This window comes from Cervus elaphus, chromosome 5, assembly GCF_910594005.1.
Source record: "Cervus elaphus chromosome 5, mCerEla1.1, whole genome shotgun sequence".
In the NCBI taxonomy this organism is placed as follows: Eukaryota; Metazoa; Chordata; class Mammalia; order Artiodactyla; family Cervidae; genus Cervus; species Cervus elaphus.
The window spans coordinates 9,823,456-9,836,519 of NC_057819.1; the positions used below are offsets into that span (position 1 = coordinate 9,823,456).

At 40.3% G+C, this 13,064-nt stretch overlaps 1 protein-coding gene across 1 annotated transcript in view; it reads left to right on the forward strand.

Moving 5' to 3' along the window:
* Positions 1–13,064, forward strand: part of SPPL3 (signal peptide peptidase like 3) — a 95,601-nt gene that overhangs the window by 59,402 nt on the left and 23,135 nt on the right. Inside the window, exon 2 of the mRNA XM_043901598.1 lies at positions 6,277–6,354. Coding sequence (XP_043757533.1) covers positions 6,277–6,354 — 78 coding nt within the window. The remainder of the gene's footprint in view (positions 1–6,276; positions 6,355–13,064) is intronic.

Here is a 13,064-nt window from a genome sequence, read left to right on the forward strand (position 1 = left end):
AGGTTTATGAAAACGTAAAAGGATGCCCCTCATCTAAATTTTTTGTTTTGGAAAACTGTTATCTGTCCTTTAGAAAGGTAATTTATGTGCTCATGTTGTAATGGTTTTATTATATTTAAGTGAATTAGTAAATAAACATTTAAAACTTTTCTCACTTTTAATTTCTAGTGTTATAAATATCAGTAGATGTAACCTATAGGAACAGAAGTTCTCAGGGTCCTTAATTTTACGAGTGTAGATGGTCTCAAGACCAAAAAAATTTGCCAAGTGCTATTCTCGGTCACTGTGCAGGGTTGGAATAGTAGTGACTTGGTTTGTTGGGTGGACAAGAATGCTTTCATTGTATAGCTGGAAGGCTGACACACAGGACACGTTATAGAACAGTACTCTCTGTGTCTCGGTTTGGCATGATTTTTAGCAGGATATGTGTCTAAGCACTTGCTGGTAAAGCAGCTAGAAATAGATGCTTGACTCTAGAGCAGCTACTAAAATCCAGTATGGTTCTAAAAATCTTAGGGTGTGGAATATAACCTTACACATGCGAGAACTTTCTGGTAGCTCTTTGTCTTTGTCTATTAAGGCTTGGGGGAATGTAGTTAAAGAATTAATGGTTTTCATAATAACCACATAAAATATTGCAGCTCAACAGCTGACCTATACCCCTGCCTCATTTGGCCAAGTCTTCGAGTCTGTTTTTAGTACGTTTGGCTAACCTGATCTCAGTGTGTTTCAGATGCATGTATTTAGTTTCTATTTGCATTTCTGTAAGAATTCCTTTTACTTCAGAGTGTAGAATAATTCCTGTCTTTAATGTGAGTCCAGAGTCCCTGGAAACAGACACCTTGTTGGAGGGTCTGAGAAATGATACATGCCTGTTGATGCTTTGGTGGAATCTGAACTATAGGATAGACTGTAAAGTAAGGTAGACCACTGGACTTCGATTTTAATTCATGTTCTGTGTTTTATAATACTTTTTGTTAAAGGCTTTATGTAAAACTGCCATAGTGGTAGGTTGAGTTGAAAGTATATGAAATTTCAAATAATACTGTGAAATAAATCATAACTTATAATTATGTGAAATTTGGTACAGTTTGCAAAGTTGTTAAAAGTTTTTTGAAGTTTTATTATAAATTATGCCATGAACTATATTACGAGTCAGCTTTAACCAGATTTCCTTAGTACAGATTTATTTGGAAAATAAAATGGTCCAGTATAGAAGAAAGCATTAAATGAAACCATGCATTTAGCTCTCTAGTGGGTAGTGTGCAGGGCCAGGAAATGGAGATGAGAACTGGTAGTGCTAATCAGCCTCTTCATAAGATATTTTGCACATGGCCAAGACTTCACCTTGAAAAGTGGATTGTGAAGAACATCAGTGACTCAGTATAGTCAGTCACGCAGAGCAGAGCACAGGGAATCTGTGGAGGAGGGAAGGCTGGTTTAACAAAACTTCACCCCAGACTTACAGAAGTCTTAAGTGATGTCTCTGGAGAGTCTGTATTGATTTGACAGTTATAGCAAGGAAACAATAGTATCAGACTTAAGACATGGAGTTTGACAAGTTTAAACATTTAATCTACCTTTTAGGGAATGACAGTATGCTTCAGAATGTGAAGGGTACGAAAAAAGTCATCCAAGTAAAACACTAGCAAAAGAGAAGTCACGTCCTCCTCCTCCTACACACACACACACGCACGCACGCACACTCGTTTCATGCTTTATAGATCAGGCTCTTAATCATATGAAAAGCTACTCAATCTCACTTTAATTCACTTTGAAATTAATTGCATCACAAAAATAATTAACACAAATGAAAACCATATTGAAATATGAATCTTCATCTGTTAGATTGGTTAAAAAAAAAAATTCAAAAGTTGGACAACACTCACTGTTGTCAAGACTTTGGAAAACAGAGACGCTGGTCTGTTACTGGTCATAGTGCAAAATGATAAAACCTCTCTGGTGGGCAGCTTGACCACATTTATCACGCTGCATTTCCTCCTCCGTCCCACAGCCTTATTTTCAGGAACTTTATTCTCTGTTAGATGTGTTATTTCTTGTGTGTGACTGTGAGTATAACTTACAAAACTCTTTATAACAGAATTGTAGCAGAATTTTTAGAAACAAGGGATTTGCTTTTTGAAAAAAACAAAAAATGTGGTATGTCCACACAGTGGAATACTATGCAGATGTTTAAAGAAAATAAAAATAAAGATATCCGTATGCTGATATGGAAGTATCTCTAGGCTGTATGGTAAAGGTTGGGGAGTACGGAGCAGTGTGTTTAACGGCCTTTCTTTTGTGTGAAGAAATGGTAAGAAGTAGTATGTTTATATTACATGTTTTAGAAGGCTCCTGAAGAAACTGATAAAAGTGGTTATGTAAAGAGGTTATGGGGGGAGGAGGCGAGGTGGAAGTGAGACTTATCAATGTGTACTATACGTAGTTATGATTTTTGTGCCATGTGAGCATATGACCTGTTCCCCCCGAAGATATTTTTTAACTTCTGGAAAACACTCCCTCTAAACAGAAGTCATTTGTTTTGAGAATTTTGAAAGATGTGTGCAAAGATTATGGCAGAGCAAGAGCTAACTTTAGAGTAAAGAGAAATTGAAATCAGTTTTCCTAATATAGGAAATGTACTGTTCCAGGTATCTCTTAGTGGGTAAGAGAGCTGATAGCTGGACAGAAGCTAGCGAAGGGACTAGAGCGGCCGTCCACTGTCTGCTGCATCTTGCATCCCCTTTGCTGACTGAAATTTTAGGAAATTGTGGGTGCCCACTGTGGGGTGCTGTGGGACAGAACTCGTGACCCAGAAAATAAATGGCTGTATTCATTCACCTCTCATGTTTTTCATTGTCTCAACTTCTCAAAAGACTGCTGTAAAAAAAGAACATTTCCTTTTTTTGTGTGTGTGGAGGTTTTCAGAAAATATGCAAAAGCAGAAGAGTATAAGGAACCCCCATGTACCTGTCATTCCAGTTTCAATAATTAAAAACAATCTCACCTTAAAAAAAAAAAAACACAACTATCCTTCCTGCCTTTTGTTATTCCTGGAATATTTTGAAGCAAGCCTTATATCATTTTACCCAGAGATACTTCAGCATGTATCTTTAATAACTAAATATAAAAAAATTTGACAGTACAGGCCACAGTGTCTTACTATGAAACTTCATCTTATGTCCTGGGTTTTTTTAGAAAGGTTAAAGGAAACTTATCCTTCTCTGTGTTCATCCGTCTTTTCCTCTTCACTGGTATAATTTCCAGTCAACATACAAGAAAGGTTGAGTATCTCCTGTCTTTAAAAATAAGACTTCCCTTACCGTACATTCCTCTCTAGCTGCTATTTCCTTTGAAACTGTACTTTTCAAAAAGCTATCTCCATTTCCTTGCCTTTAACTTCTCAGCCAGTTCCAACCTGACTCCTGTCCCCACCACTCACTCCATTAAAACTGTTCTTGCTAAAGTCATCAGTGACTCACACATTAAATAAACCCAGTGACTTTGCAGTTTTCATCTTGACGTCTCAGCCACCTTCAGCACTCAGGACCTCTCCCTCCTAATACAAGCAGTGAGCACTGAGTAATTACTGGCTTCAGCTCTGTGTGTGAGTTCTCATTTCATTCTGTTTTTAAGCAATTTGTTTTATTAATGTAGAACTTTGTCTTAATCTTAATTCTGTAAAATTGTATTTGTTTATTTATTTTGGGCTGCGCAGGGTCTTGGTTGCCGTGCAGGCTTCCTCTGGTTGTGGCAGGCAGAGCCTGCTCTCCGTTGCGGTGCGCGGACTTCTCATTGCAGTGGCCTCTCGTTGTGGAGCGTGGGCTCTAGGGCGCCGGGGCTTCATTAGCTCATCTCTCGGGATCTAGACCCAGGCTCAGTAGTTGTGGCACAGGCCTAATTGCCACACAGCATGTGGGATCTTCCCGGTCAGGGGTCAAACCCACGTCTCCTGCGTTGGCAGGCGGATTCTTTACCGCTGAGCCACCAGGGAAAGCCTCATTTAATCCTTTGACAGCTCTTTGAGTGAGGTGTTGTCATTATCCTCATTTTACAGATGGGAACTAGTTAAAGCTTAGAGAGGTTAACTGGTCAACTGCAGGTCAGGGGTAGAGCAGTTTTAAGTTCTGGCACCATCTCATCTGATGCCTGTTTGGAAGCACTTCAACCTTACTATCCTGGGTCTTCCTCCTCTGTCTCAGTCTTACCATGTTTTCTTTGCAGCTCCTCCTTCTTCCTGATCTTTAGATTTCTGGCTTTTCGGGCTTCCATCCTGGGTCCTCCTCTTGCGCACACCCGTGGCTTCAGTTGCCATGTGGAGGGTCATGAGCTCCCGGTCTGTGTCCTTGGCGTAGAGCTGCTTCTGAACTCTGGACCCAGAGAGCCAGCTGCTCCTCGGCACATTGGGAACTTGACTCTGCTCCTCCTGTTGTTGTTTCCTTTTTTGCCAGATGGTGCAGCCATCCACCAGCTGCTTAGCAGAAACCTGGGGTCTTCTCTCAGCTCTCCTAAACAGTCACCAAATCCTATTTTATTGAGTCTAGTGTCTCTCTCATTCATCTACCTCCCTAAGGAAGCCCCCCACCCCCAGTTCGGTAGGCGCCACCTGTTACACATTCTCAGGGTATCCTGCACTTGTCTTCCTCCCCTTTATAACATTTCAGCAGTTACATTCACTTGCTTATGTTAGCTTTTTGTTTTCATTCCTTTTAGACCAAACTTTAATTTTTAAATTCCTTTAAAAAGACATTAAGAGACAGGACCAACACAGCCTTATTTTTTATTCCATCCCTGGGGACTGGCAGAGTGCCAGGCACAGAATCATTAAATATTTGATGGATGAAAAGAGGAAGAAAAATTTGTTCTGGGAAAATCCCTAACATGAATGGGTACTCGGAAGGGTGAATTTCTGAAGACAGACTTGAAAACATTGGGACTTGCCTGGCATTCCAGTGGTTAGGACTCCGAGCTTTCACTGCAGGGCATCCAGCCTTGAATCCTGGTTGGGGAACTAAGATCCTGCATGCCACATGGTGTGACCAAAAAGAAATTTTTTTTACTCTGATAGTCAAGCCATAGAAGGGAGCTAAGGAATTGGCATTACAGTTAAGAGAAATAGGGTATTTATTTTTGTTGTTCAGTCGCTAAGTTGTGTCCAACTCTTTGTGACCCCATGGACTGCAGCATGCCAGGCTTCCCTGTCCTTCATTGTCTCCTGGAGTTTGCTCAAATTCATGTCCTAGGCAATATTGTTCTTTGCAGCACCGGACTTTACTTTCACCACCAGACTCATGCACAACTGAGCATCATTTACATTTTGGTCCAGCTGCTTCATTCTTTCTGGAGCTATTAGTAATTACCCTCCGCTCTTCCCAGTAGCATATTGGACACCTTCCGACCTGGGGGGCTCATCTTCTGGTGTCATATCATTTTCCCTTCTCATATAATTTGTGGGGTTCTCTTGGCAAGAGTACTCTGGAGTGGGTTGCCATTGCCTCCTCCAGTGGACCACGTTTTGGCAGTACTCTTTACTATGACCCGTCCGTCCTGGGTGGCCCTGCACAGCATGGCTCTTAGTTTCACGGAGTTACACAAGCCTCTTCATCACAGGGCTGTGATCCGTGAAAGGGAGGTTATCTGGGGAAGTGGAAGTTGTGGGACTTTCTGACTGTTGTCATAATGTGGGAAGGAAGGGAAGAGGGTGTCAGGAATGCTGAAGGAATCATGATATGCCTTGAGAGGGTCAGGTATGAAGGGAAGAACAATGACTTAAGTTTTCAACCTGTTGACTTTCAAGAACCCTCTGTGGGATACCCACATGAAGAGAACCAATAGGCAGTTAAAGAAAATGAAACTAGAATCCAGGAGAGACATGAGCTTTACTTTTATTACTGAGTAAAATCACTAAGATGCTACTGATAATTCACAAGGAAGGAGTTGGTAGGTATTTTGGTACTTGGGAGTGGAAGCACATGTGTGTATTATACTGAGACGGGATTTTTACATTGATACCATTGAACCCCCGGTGAAGGCTAACTAATAAAAACTCTGAATCTAAAAAAAAAAAAAAAAAAAACTCTGAATCTATACATTTACTTTTTATGCTAAACTTCCAGATCTGTGTTTCAATTAATATTTTCTTCATGCCAATTTATACCTTTTTTCCTTCTTAGACAAAAATAAAACTTAGTGGAGTTTATAGAACTCCATTAGACTGTAAACTCCATTAGTTTGCTGCCATGTGATTAATTTTTTTTTTCCTCTTTTTTTCTCTAGGGCCTATTCCCTGGTGGATTCCAGTCAAGTGTCTACTTTTCTGATTTCCATTCTACTTATAGTCTATGGTAGTTTCAGGTAAGATGCTCTCAAAGGGTCTTCTGTTCGAGGTGGAAGGCGCGTTGTTCTGGGCATTGGGACCAGAATTTATTGCCTCTTTGAAGAGAAACATGACTTTAACAGGAATTTAGTTGAACAGGATAATTCTGATATTTATTCTTTGGTTGGCTGTTAAAACACTTCTTGGTTTTGCTTATGGCTTTGGCATTTTAATGCAAATAAGTGAAAACTAAACTAATCACTTAAATTCTGGTTCTGGGGGAAAAATGATTCACATTAAGTATATTCATTGAGAGAGTTAAGGAGAGAGTCCCTGACAGTGATTCTGCAGTGTCTCAAAGGGACAGAATGTTCTTCTTAATTTAAAAAAAAAAAAAAAAAAAAGGCATTGACCTATGTTGAGCCATATATGAAATTGCCAGTAGATAGTCAACTTTTTTGACATACACATGTAATTTCATAAGGTTCAGGCTACTATGACGAGAACTGTGCACTGTTGCGTTTACCAAGTATTCTCTCTGCTGACCTTAGGAATGCTGAGACTGGATCTTCTTGAAGTTCCCATCCTAGCAGACAGCCATAGAAATACAAAGATAAGGAAGCTAGATACTCACTCCCTTCTTCTTTTCACTATTCTTACTTTAGAGAAATCTTAGTGGTTGTATAACTGATAGTTTTGTGGTGGATACATTTAAGAATGAAGGCTGCCTGGGAAATTTTAAATTGAGAACTTGAAAGGGAGCAGCAGTGATAAAGGAAATAAGCTTAAGGTTTTGAATTAGTCAGTATTATATTTGGATTTTAATGAGTATTTGGTAAAATTACAGACTTCCAGGCTTTATCTCAGCATTGAGTAGAACAAGTAAAATACTGTTGATAATTCCAGTATCAGTTGATAAATGTTTCACTCATTGAGACTTCTGCTGAGAATCCTAGGTTCCTAGCCACCCTTAGGAAACATCAGTCAAGCCAGAGCAGCTTAGAACCTCATCAGCATGATCCTGTACTTTTTGTATCTCTATGCTTTAGACAAATTTTTGTTTTTTTCTTCTTGAGTGTATAATAACATTTCAGAAGTTTTTATAATTAAAAAAAAAACTTTAGAGTCACAACTCTGAAAGTCCTTTTGTTAGTTCACATGACATTTTATTTGGCATGTACTTATATACTAAGCAGTCCCCAACATTTTTGGCACCAGGGACCAGTTTCATAGAGGACAATTTTCCCACAGACCTTGGCAGAGTGAGGGGGCTGAGGGTGGTTTCTGGATGATTCTCATAAGGAGCGTGCAACCTAGATCATTCAGATGCACAGTTCACCATAAGTTTTGCACTCCTACGAGAATCTAATGCTGCCACTGACCAGACAGGAGGCGGAGTCAGGTGGTAATGGGAGTGATGACCCAGTGCAGCCAGAAAAAATAATCTTTTCATGGTAGCAGAAACAAAAATTGCAGTAGTCAGTAAGTAAAACTGCTAGAGTGATTTCCTAGATTCTTGCTTTAATGTAAACGAGGGATAGCTGAATGAAGAACTGACCTATTACTTATTTGGACATGGATTGCTTGATGAAAATACAGGGAATTCATTAGGGCACAGCCAGCTGGTACCCTGTTGTTGTTCAGTCAGTCAGTCGTGTCCGATTCCTTGCAACCTCATGGACTTCAGCACGCCAGGCTTACCTGTCCTTCCCCATCTCCTGGAGCTTGCTCAAACTCATGTCTGTTGAGTCAGTGATGCCATCCAACCATCTCATCCTCTGTCGTCCCCTTCTCCTCCTGCCTTCAATCTTTCTCAGCATCAGGGTCTTTTCCAGTGAGTCAGTTCTTCACATCCGTTGGCCAGAGTACTGGAGTTTCAGTTTCAGCATCAGTCCTTCTAATGAATATTCAGGACTGATTTCTTTAGGATTGACTGGTTTGATCTCCTTGCAGTCCAAGGGACTCTCCAGATTCTTCTCCAACACCACAGTTCAAAAGCATCAATTCTTCGGCACTCAGCCTTCTTTATGGCCCAATTCTCACATCCCTACATGACTACTGAAAAAAACCATAGCTTTGACTAGATGGACCTTTGTTGGCAAAGTAATGTCTCTGCTTTATAATATGCTGTCTAGGTTGGTCATAGCTTTTCTTCCAAGCAGCAAGCATCTTTTAATTTCATGGCTGCAGTCACCATCTGCAGTGATTTTGGAGCCCAAGAAAATAAAGTCTGTCACTGTTTCCATTATTTCCCCATCTATTTGCCATGAAATGATGGAACCAGATGCTGTGATCTTCTTTTTTTTAAGCCAACTTTTTCACTCTCCTCTTTCACTTTCATCAAGAGGCTCTTTAGTTCCTCTTAGCTTTCTGCCACTAGGGTGGTGTCATCTGCATATCTGAGGTTATTCATATTTCTCCTGGCAGTCTTGATTCCAGCTTGTGGAGTCATTCAACCTGGCATTTCACATGATGTACTCTGTATATAAGTTATACAGGCTGGGTGACAGTGTATACCTTTGATGTACTCCTTTCCCAGTTTGGAGCCAGTCCATTGTTCCATGTCCAGTTCTAACTGTTGCTTCCTGACTTGCATTATAGGTTTCTCAGGAGGCAGGTCAAGTGGTCTGGTATTCCCATATCTTGAAGAATTTTCCACTGTTTGATGTGATCCACACAATCAGGCTTTAGAATACTCAGTGAAGCAGAGGTAGATGTTTTTTTGGAATTCTCTTGCTTTTTCTATGATCCAGTGGATCTCTGGTTCCTCTGCCTTTTCTAAATCCAGCTTCAACATCTGGACGTTCTCAGTTCATGTACTGTTGAAGCCTAGCTTGGAGAATTTTGAGCATTACTTTGCTAGCGTGTGAAATGAGTGCCATTGTGCGGTAGTTTGAACATTCTTTGACATTGCCTTTCTTTGGGATTGGAATGAAGACTAACCTTTTCCAGTCCTGTGGCCACTGCTGAGTTTTCCAAATTTGCTGGCATATTGAGTACAGCACTTTCACAGCATCATCCTTTAGGATTTGCAGTTGCTCAGCTGTAATTCCATCACCTCCGCTAGCTTTGTTCATAGTGATGCTTCCTAAGGCCCACTTGACTTCAGACTCCAGGATGTCTGGCTCTAGGTGAGTGATCACACAATCGTGGTTATCTGGGTCATTAAGATCTTTTTGTATAGTTCTTCTGGGTACCCTAGGGTGCTAAATGATGCTTACTAGTCTGTCTTGCTGTCTGACTTCTGCTGTTTCTACCAGTTTGGATGCTTCTCAGATGTTGTGAGTGACTTCTGTTTGTTACTCTGAGGGGGTCGTTTAGAGATGTATGATTGTAATTGGCTACTAGAATTTTTTTTGGTTAGACATTGACTTTATAAAGAAACCTGATGAAGAAAATAGCTAATGTTTTACTGAACATTTATGTTCCACATACAGTGCTAAATGCTTTACCTAAAGTCTCATTTAATCCTTGTCTCAATTCAACAGAATAGATACTGTTATTCCCATTTTATAAAGGAGGAAACTAGGGCCCAGAAATGTTATGTAGCTCACCCAAGTATTAAGTGATGAAGCTGGGATTTAAACTCAGGCAGTACTCTACTGCTGCTGGCTATTGAGAACAATACCATTTCATTTGTGAAGCAAATAAGTTGATCTGATAGTAAAGTCAGAAGAAATGAGAAGTTTCTTAAAAACCCCTTTTTGTGATTTTTTTTTTCCTTCAGTAGTGGTTCTCCGACCATAAGAATCAGCTAGGGAAGGTTGTTCAGTAGGCTTAGGATGGGAGCACTATACTCCAGCCTCATTCAGGTGACCTGCACACTGGATAATCTTTCCATTATTGCACATTGTTGGCTCTTCATTGCTGGTGGCACTTTATGGACCCACTCATTGATATGTTTGTAACCTTTTACAGTTCTGTTGAAGCTCTCCTGAGGTTCTCAGAGTCTCCATTTTTTGCCAAGTCTAAAAACGTTTCTTCTCAGTCTTCATCCTTGCTAAGCCTTGATGGTTTTACCACCGCTTCTTACTGCAGATTTCTCCTCCCTTGGCCTCTGCTTTCATGTAGCCTTCCATATAGGACTTGCACAAGAAATGCCTCTTGAATTTGATTAGCCCTATCCATATTGTCTCTCCCGATGCCCAGCCAAATGTTCTTACCTCTTCTGATTTAGGACCATAAAAAATACATTATTTGCTTATTTAAATAATACATTTTATTTAGAGCTCTGAAGACATGGAGAAAATCATAAAACACAAGGTGAAAGGTTTGTGCACTGTACTGGTTATTTTCCCCCAGGCTTTCACATTTCTAAGTACAGAGGGGAGAACTGTGCCAAATAAAACTAGATTTTAAAACCCCAAACAAATCCTCAATCTAAGAGCCCTTATATTTGCCATCCCTTGGCTGAGCTCTGCTTGCTAGACTTCCTGTGTTACTTCAAGATGACACCTGATCTCCTTAATCTTTCCAGCTGCTCGGGGGGGAGAAAATAGCATAATTACTCATGTAATAAGTATTTCCCCACAGCCTTTGACAAACCAACAGGAAAACATTAATGGAGGTGCAGGGGAGGTGAAAAGGGCCATTCAGATGGGCAGAGGGACTTAGGAATCACAGTGTGAGATGGTTTAGAATTTTTTAGGCAGCTTATTACTGTCAGGACACTTGAGTTCTGTCCCCACATGAATCACAGACAAAAGAACAGCAGGTTTGAAGCAGATCTAAAAGGAAATCAAAAGGAAGATATACTTTATAATTGATAAAAAGGTAATACGTAAATATAATACAGATGCATCTCTTTATGTTTATGTAAAGTTACTATACAAGGGAACAGTGGAACTTTATTATAGAGTAACTACTACCTTTTTTTAAGGCAAGCACCTCCCTGTGCTTTCTTTCATTTCGAGGGTAGTTTATTTGCTTATACTCAAACCTACTCTAGGAAGACAGTGCAGAGATGATAAGGAATGTACTTTATATGATTTTTTTGACCTTCATACCAAATGCATGTAACTGTAAAGTTAGACCAGGTTAGCCAAAATAAGTCTTATTATGGTTCACAAACCAACTCACCATGAGCCATGCTCTGTAGGGCCACCCAGGATGGACAGGGTCATGGTGGAGAGTTCTGACAAAACATGGTCCACTGGAAAGGGGAATGGCAAACCACCTCTGTATTCTTGCCTTGAGAACCCCATGAACACTGTGAAAAGGCAAAAAGATAGGACACTGAAAGATGAACTCCCCGGGTCGGTAGGTGCCCAATATGCTACTGGAGATCAGTGGAGAAATAACTCCAGAAAGAATAAAGAGACGGAGCCAAAGCAAAAACAACACCCAGCTGTGGGTGTGACTGGTGATGGAAGTAAAGTCCGATGCTGTAAAGAGCAGTATTGCATAGGAACCTGGAATGCTAGGTCCATGAATCAAGGCAAATTGGAAGTGGTCAAACAGGAGATGGCAAGAGTGAACATCAACATTTTAGGAATCAGCAAACTAAAATGGACTGGAATGGGTGAATTTAACTCAGATGACCATTACATCTACTACGATGGGCAAGAATCCCTTAGAAGAAATGGAGTAGCCATCATAGTCAACAAAAGAGTCTGAAATGCAGTACTTGGATGCAGTCTCAAAAACGACAGAATGATCTCTGTTCATTTCCAAGGCAAACCAGTCAGTATCACAGTAATCCAAGTCTGTGCCCTGACCAGTAACGCTGAAGAAGCTGAAGTTGAACGGTTCTATGAAGACTTACAAGACCTTCTGGAACTAATACTCAAAAAATATATCCTTTTCATTATAGGGGACTGGAATACAGAAGGAGGAAGTCAAGAGATACCTGGAGTAAAAAGCAAGTTTGGCCTTGGGAGTACAAAATGAAGCAGGGCAAAGGCTAACAGAGTTTTGCCAAGAGAACGCACTGGTCATAGCAAACACCCTCTTCCAACAACACAAGAGAAGACTCTACACATGGACATCACCAGATAGTCAACACCAAAAGCAGATTGATAATATTCTTTGCAGCCAAAGATGGAGAAACTTTATTCAGTCAGCAAAAACAAGACTAGGAGCTGACTGTGGCTCAGATCATGAACTCCTTATTGCAGAATTCAGACTTAAATTGAATAAAGTAGGGAAAACCACTAGACCATTCAGGTATGACCTAAATCAAATCCCTTACAATTATACAGTGAAAGTGACAAACAGATTCAAGGGATTAGATCTGATAGAGTGCCTGAGGAACTATGGACGGGGGTTTGTGACATTGTACAGGATGCAGGGGTCAAGACCATCCCCAAGAAAAAGAAATGCAAAAAGGCAAAATGGTTGTCTGAGGAGGCCTTACAAATAGCTGAGAAGAGGAGAGAAGCAAAAGGCAAAGGAGAAAAGGAAAGATATACCCAATTTGAATGCAGAGTTCCAGAGAACAGCAAGGAGAGATAAGAAAGCCTTCCTCAGTGATCAGTGCAAAGAAATAGAGGAAAACAATAGAATGGGAAAGACTAGTGATCTCTTCAAGAAAATCAGAGATACCAAGGGAACATTTCATGCAAAGATGGGCACAATAAAGGACAGAAATATCCTTGATTTTTAATATTTCTAATATCCTTGACCTAATATCAAGAAGAGGTGGTAAGAATACACAGAAGAGCTATACAAAAAAGGTCTTACTATACTACAAAGCCACAGTCATCAAGACAGTATGGTACTGGCACAAAGACAGAAATATAGATCAATG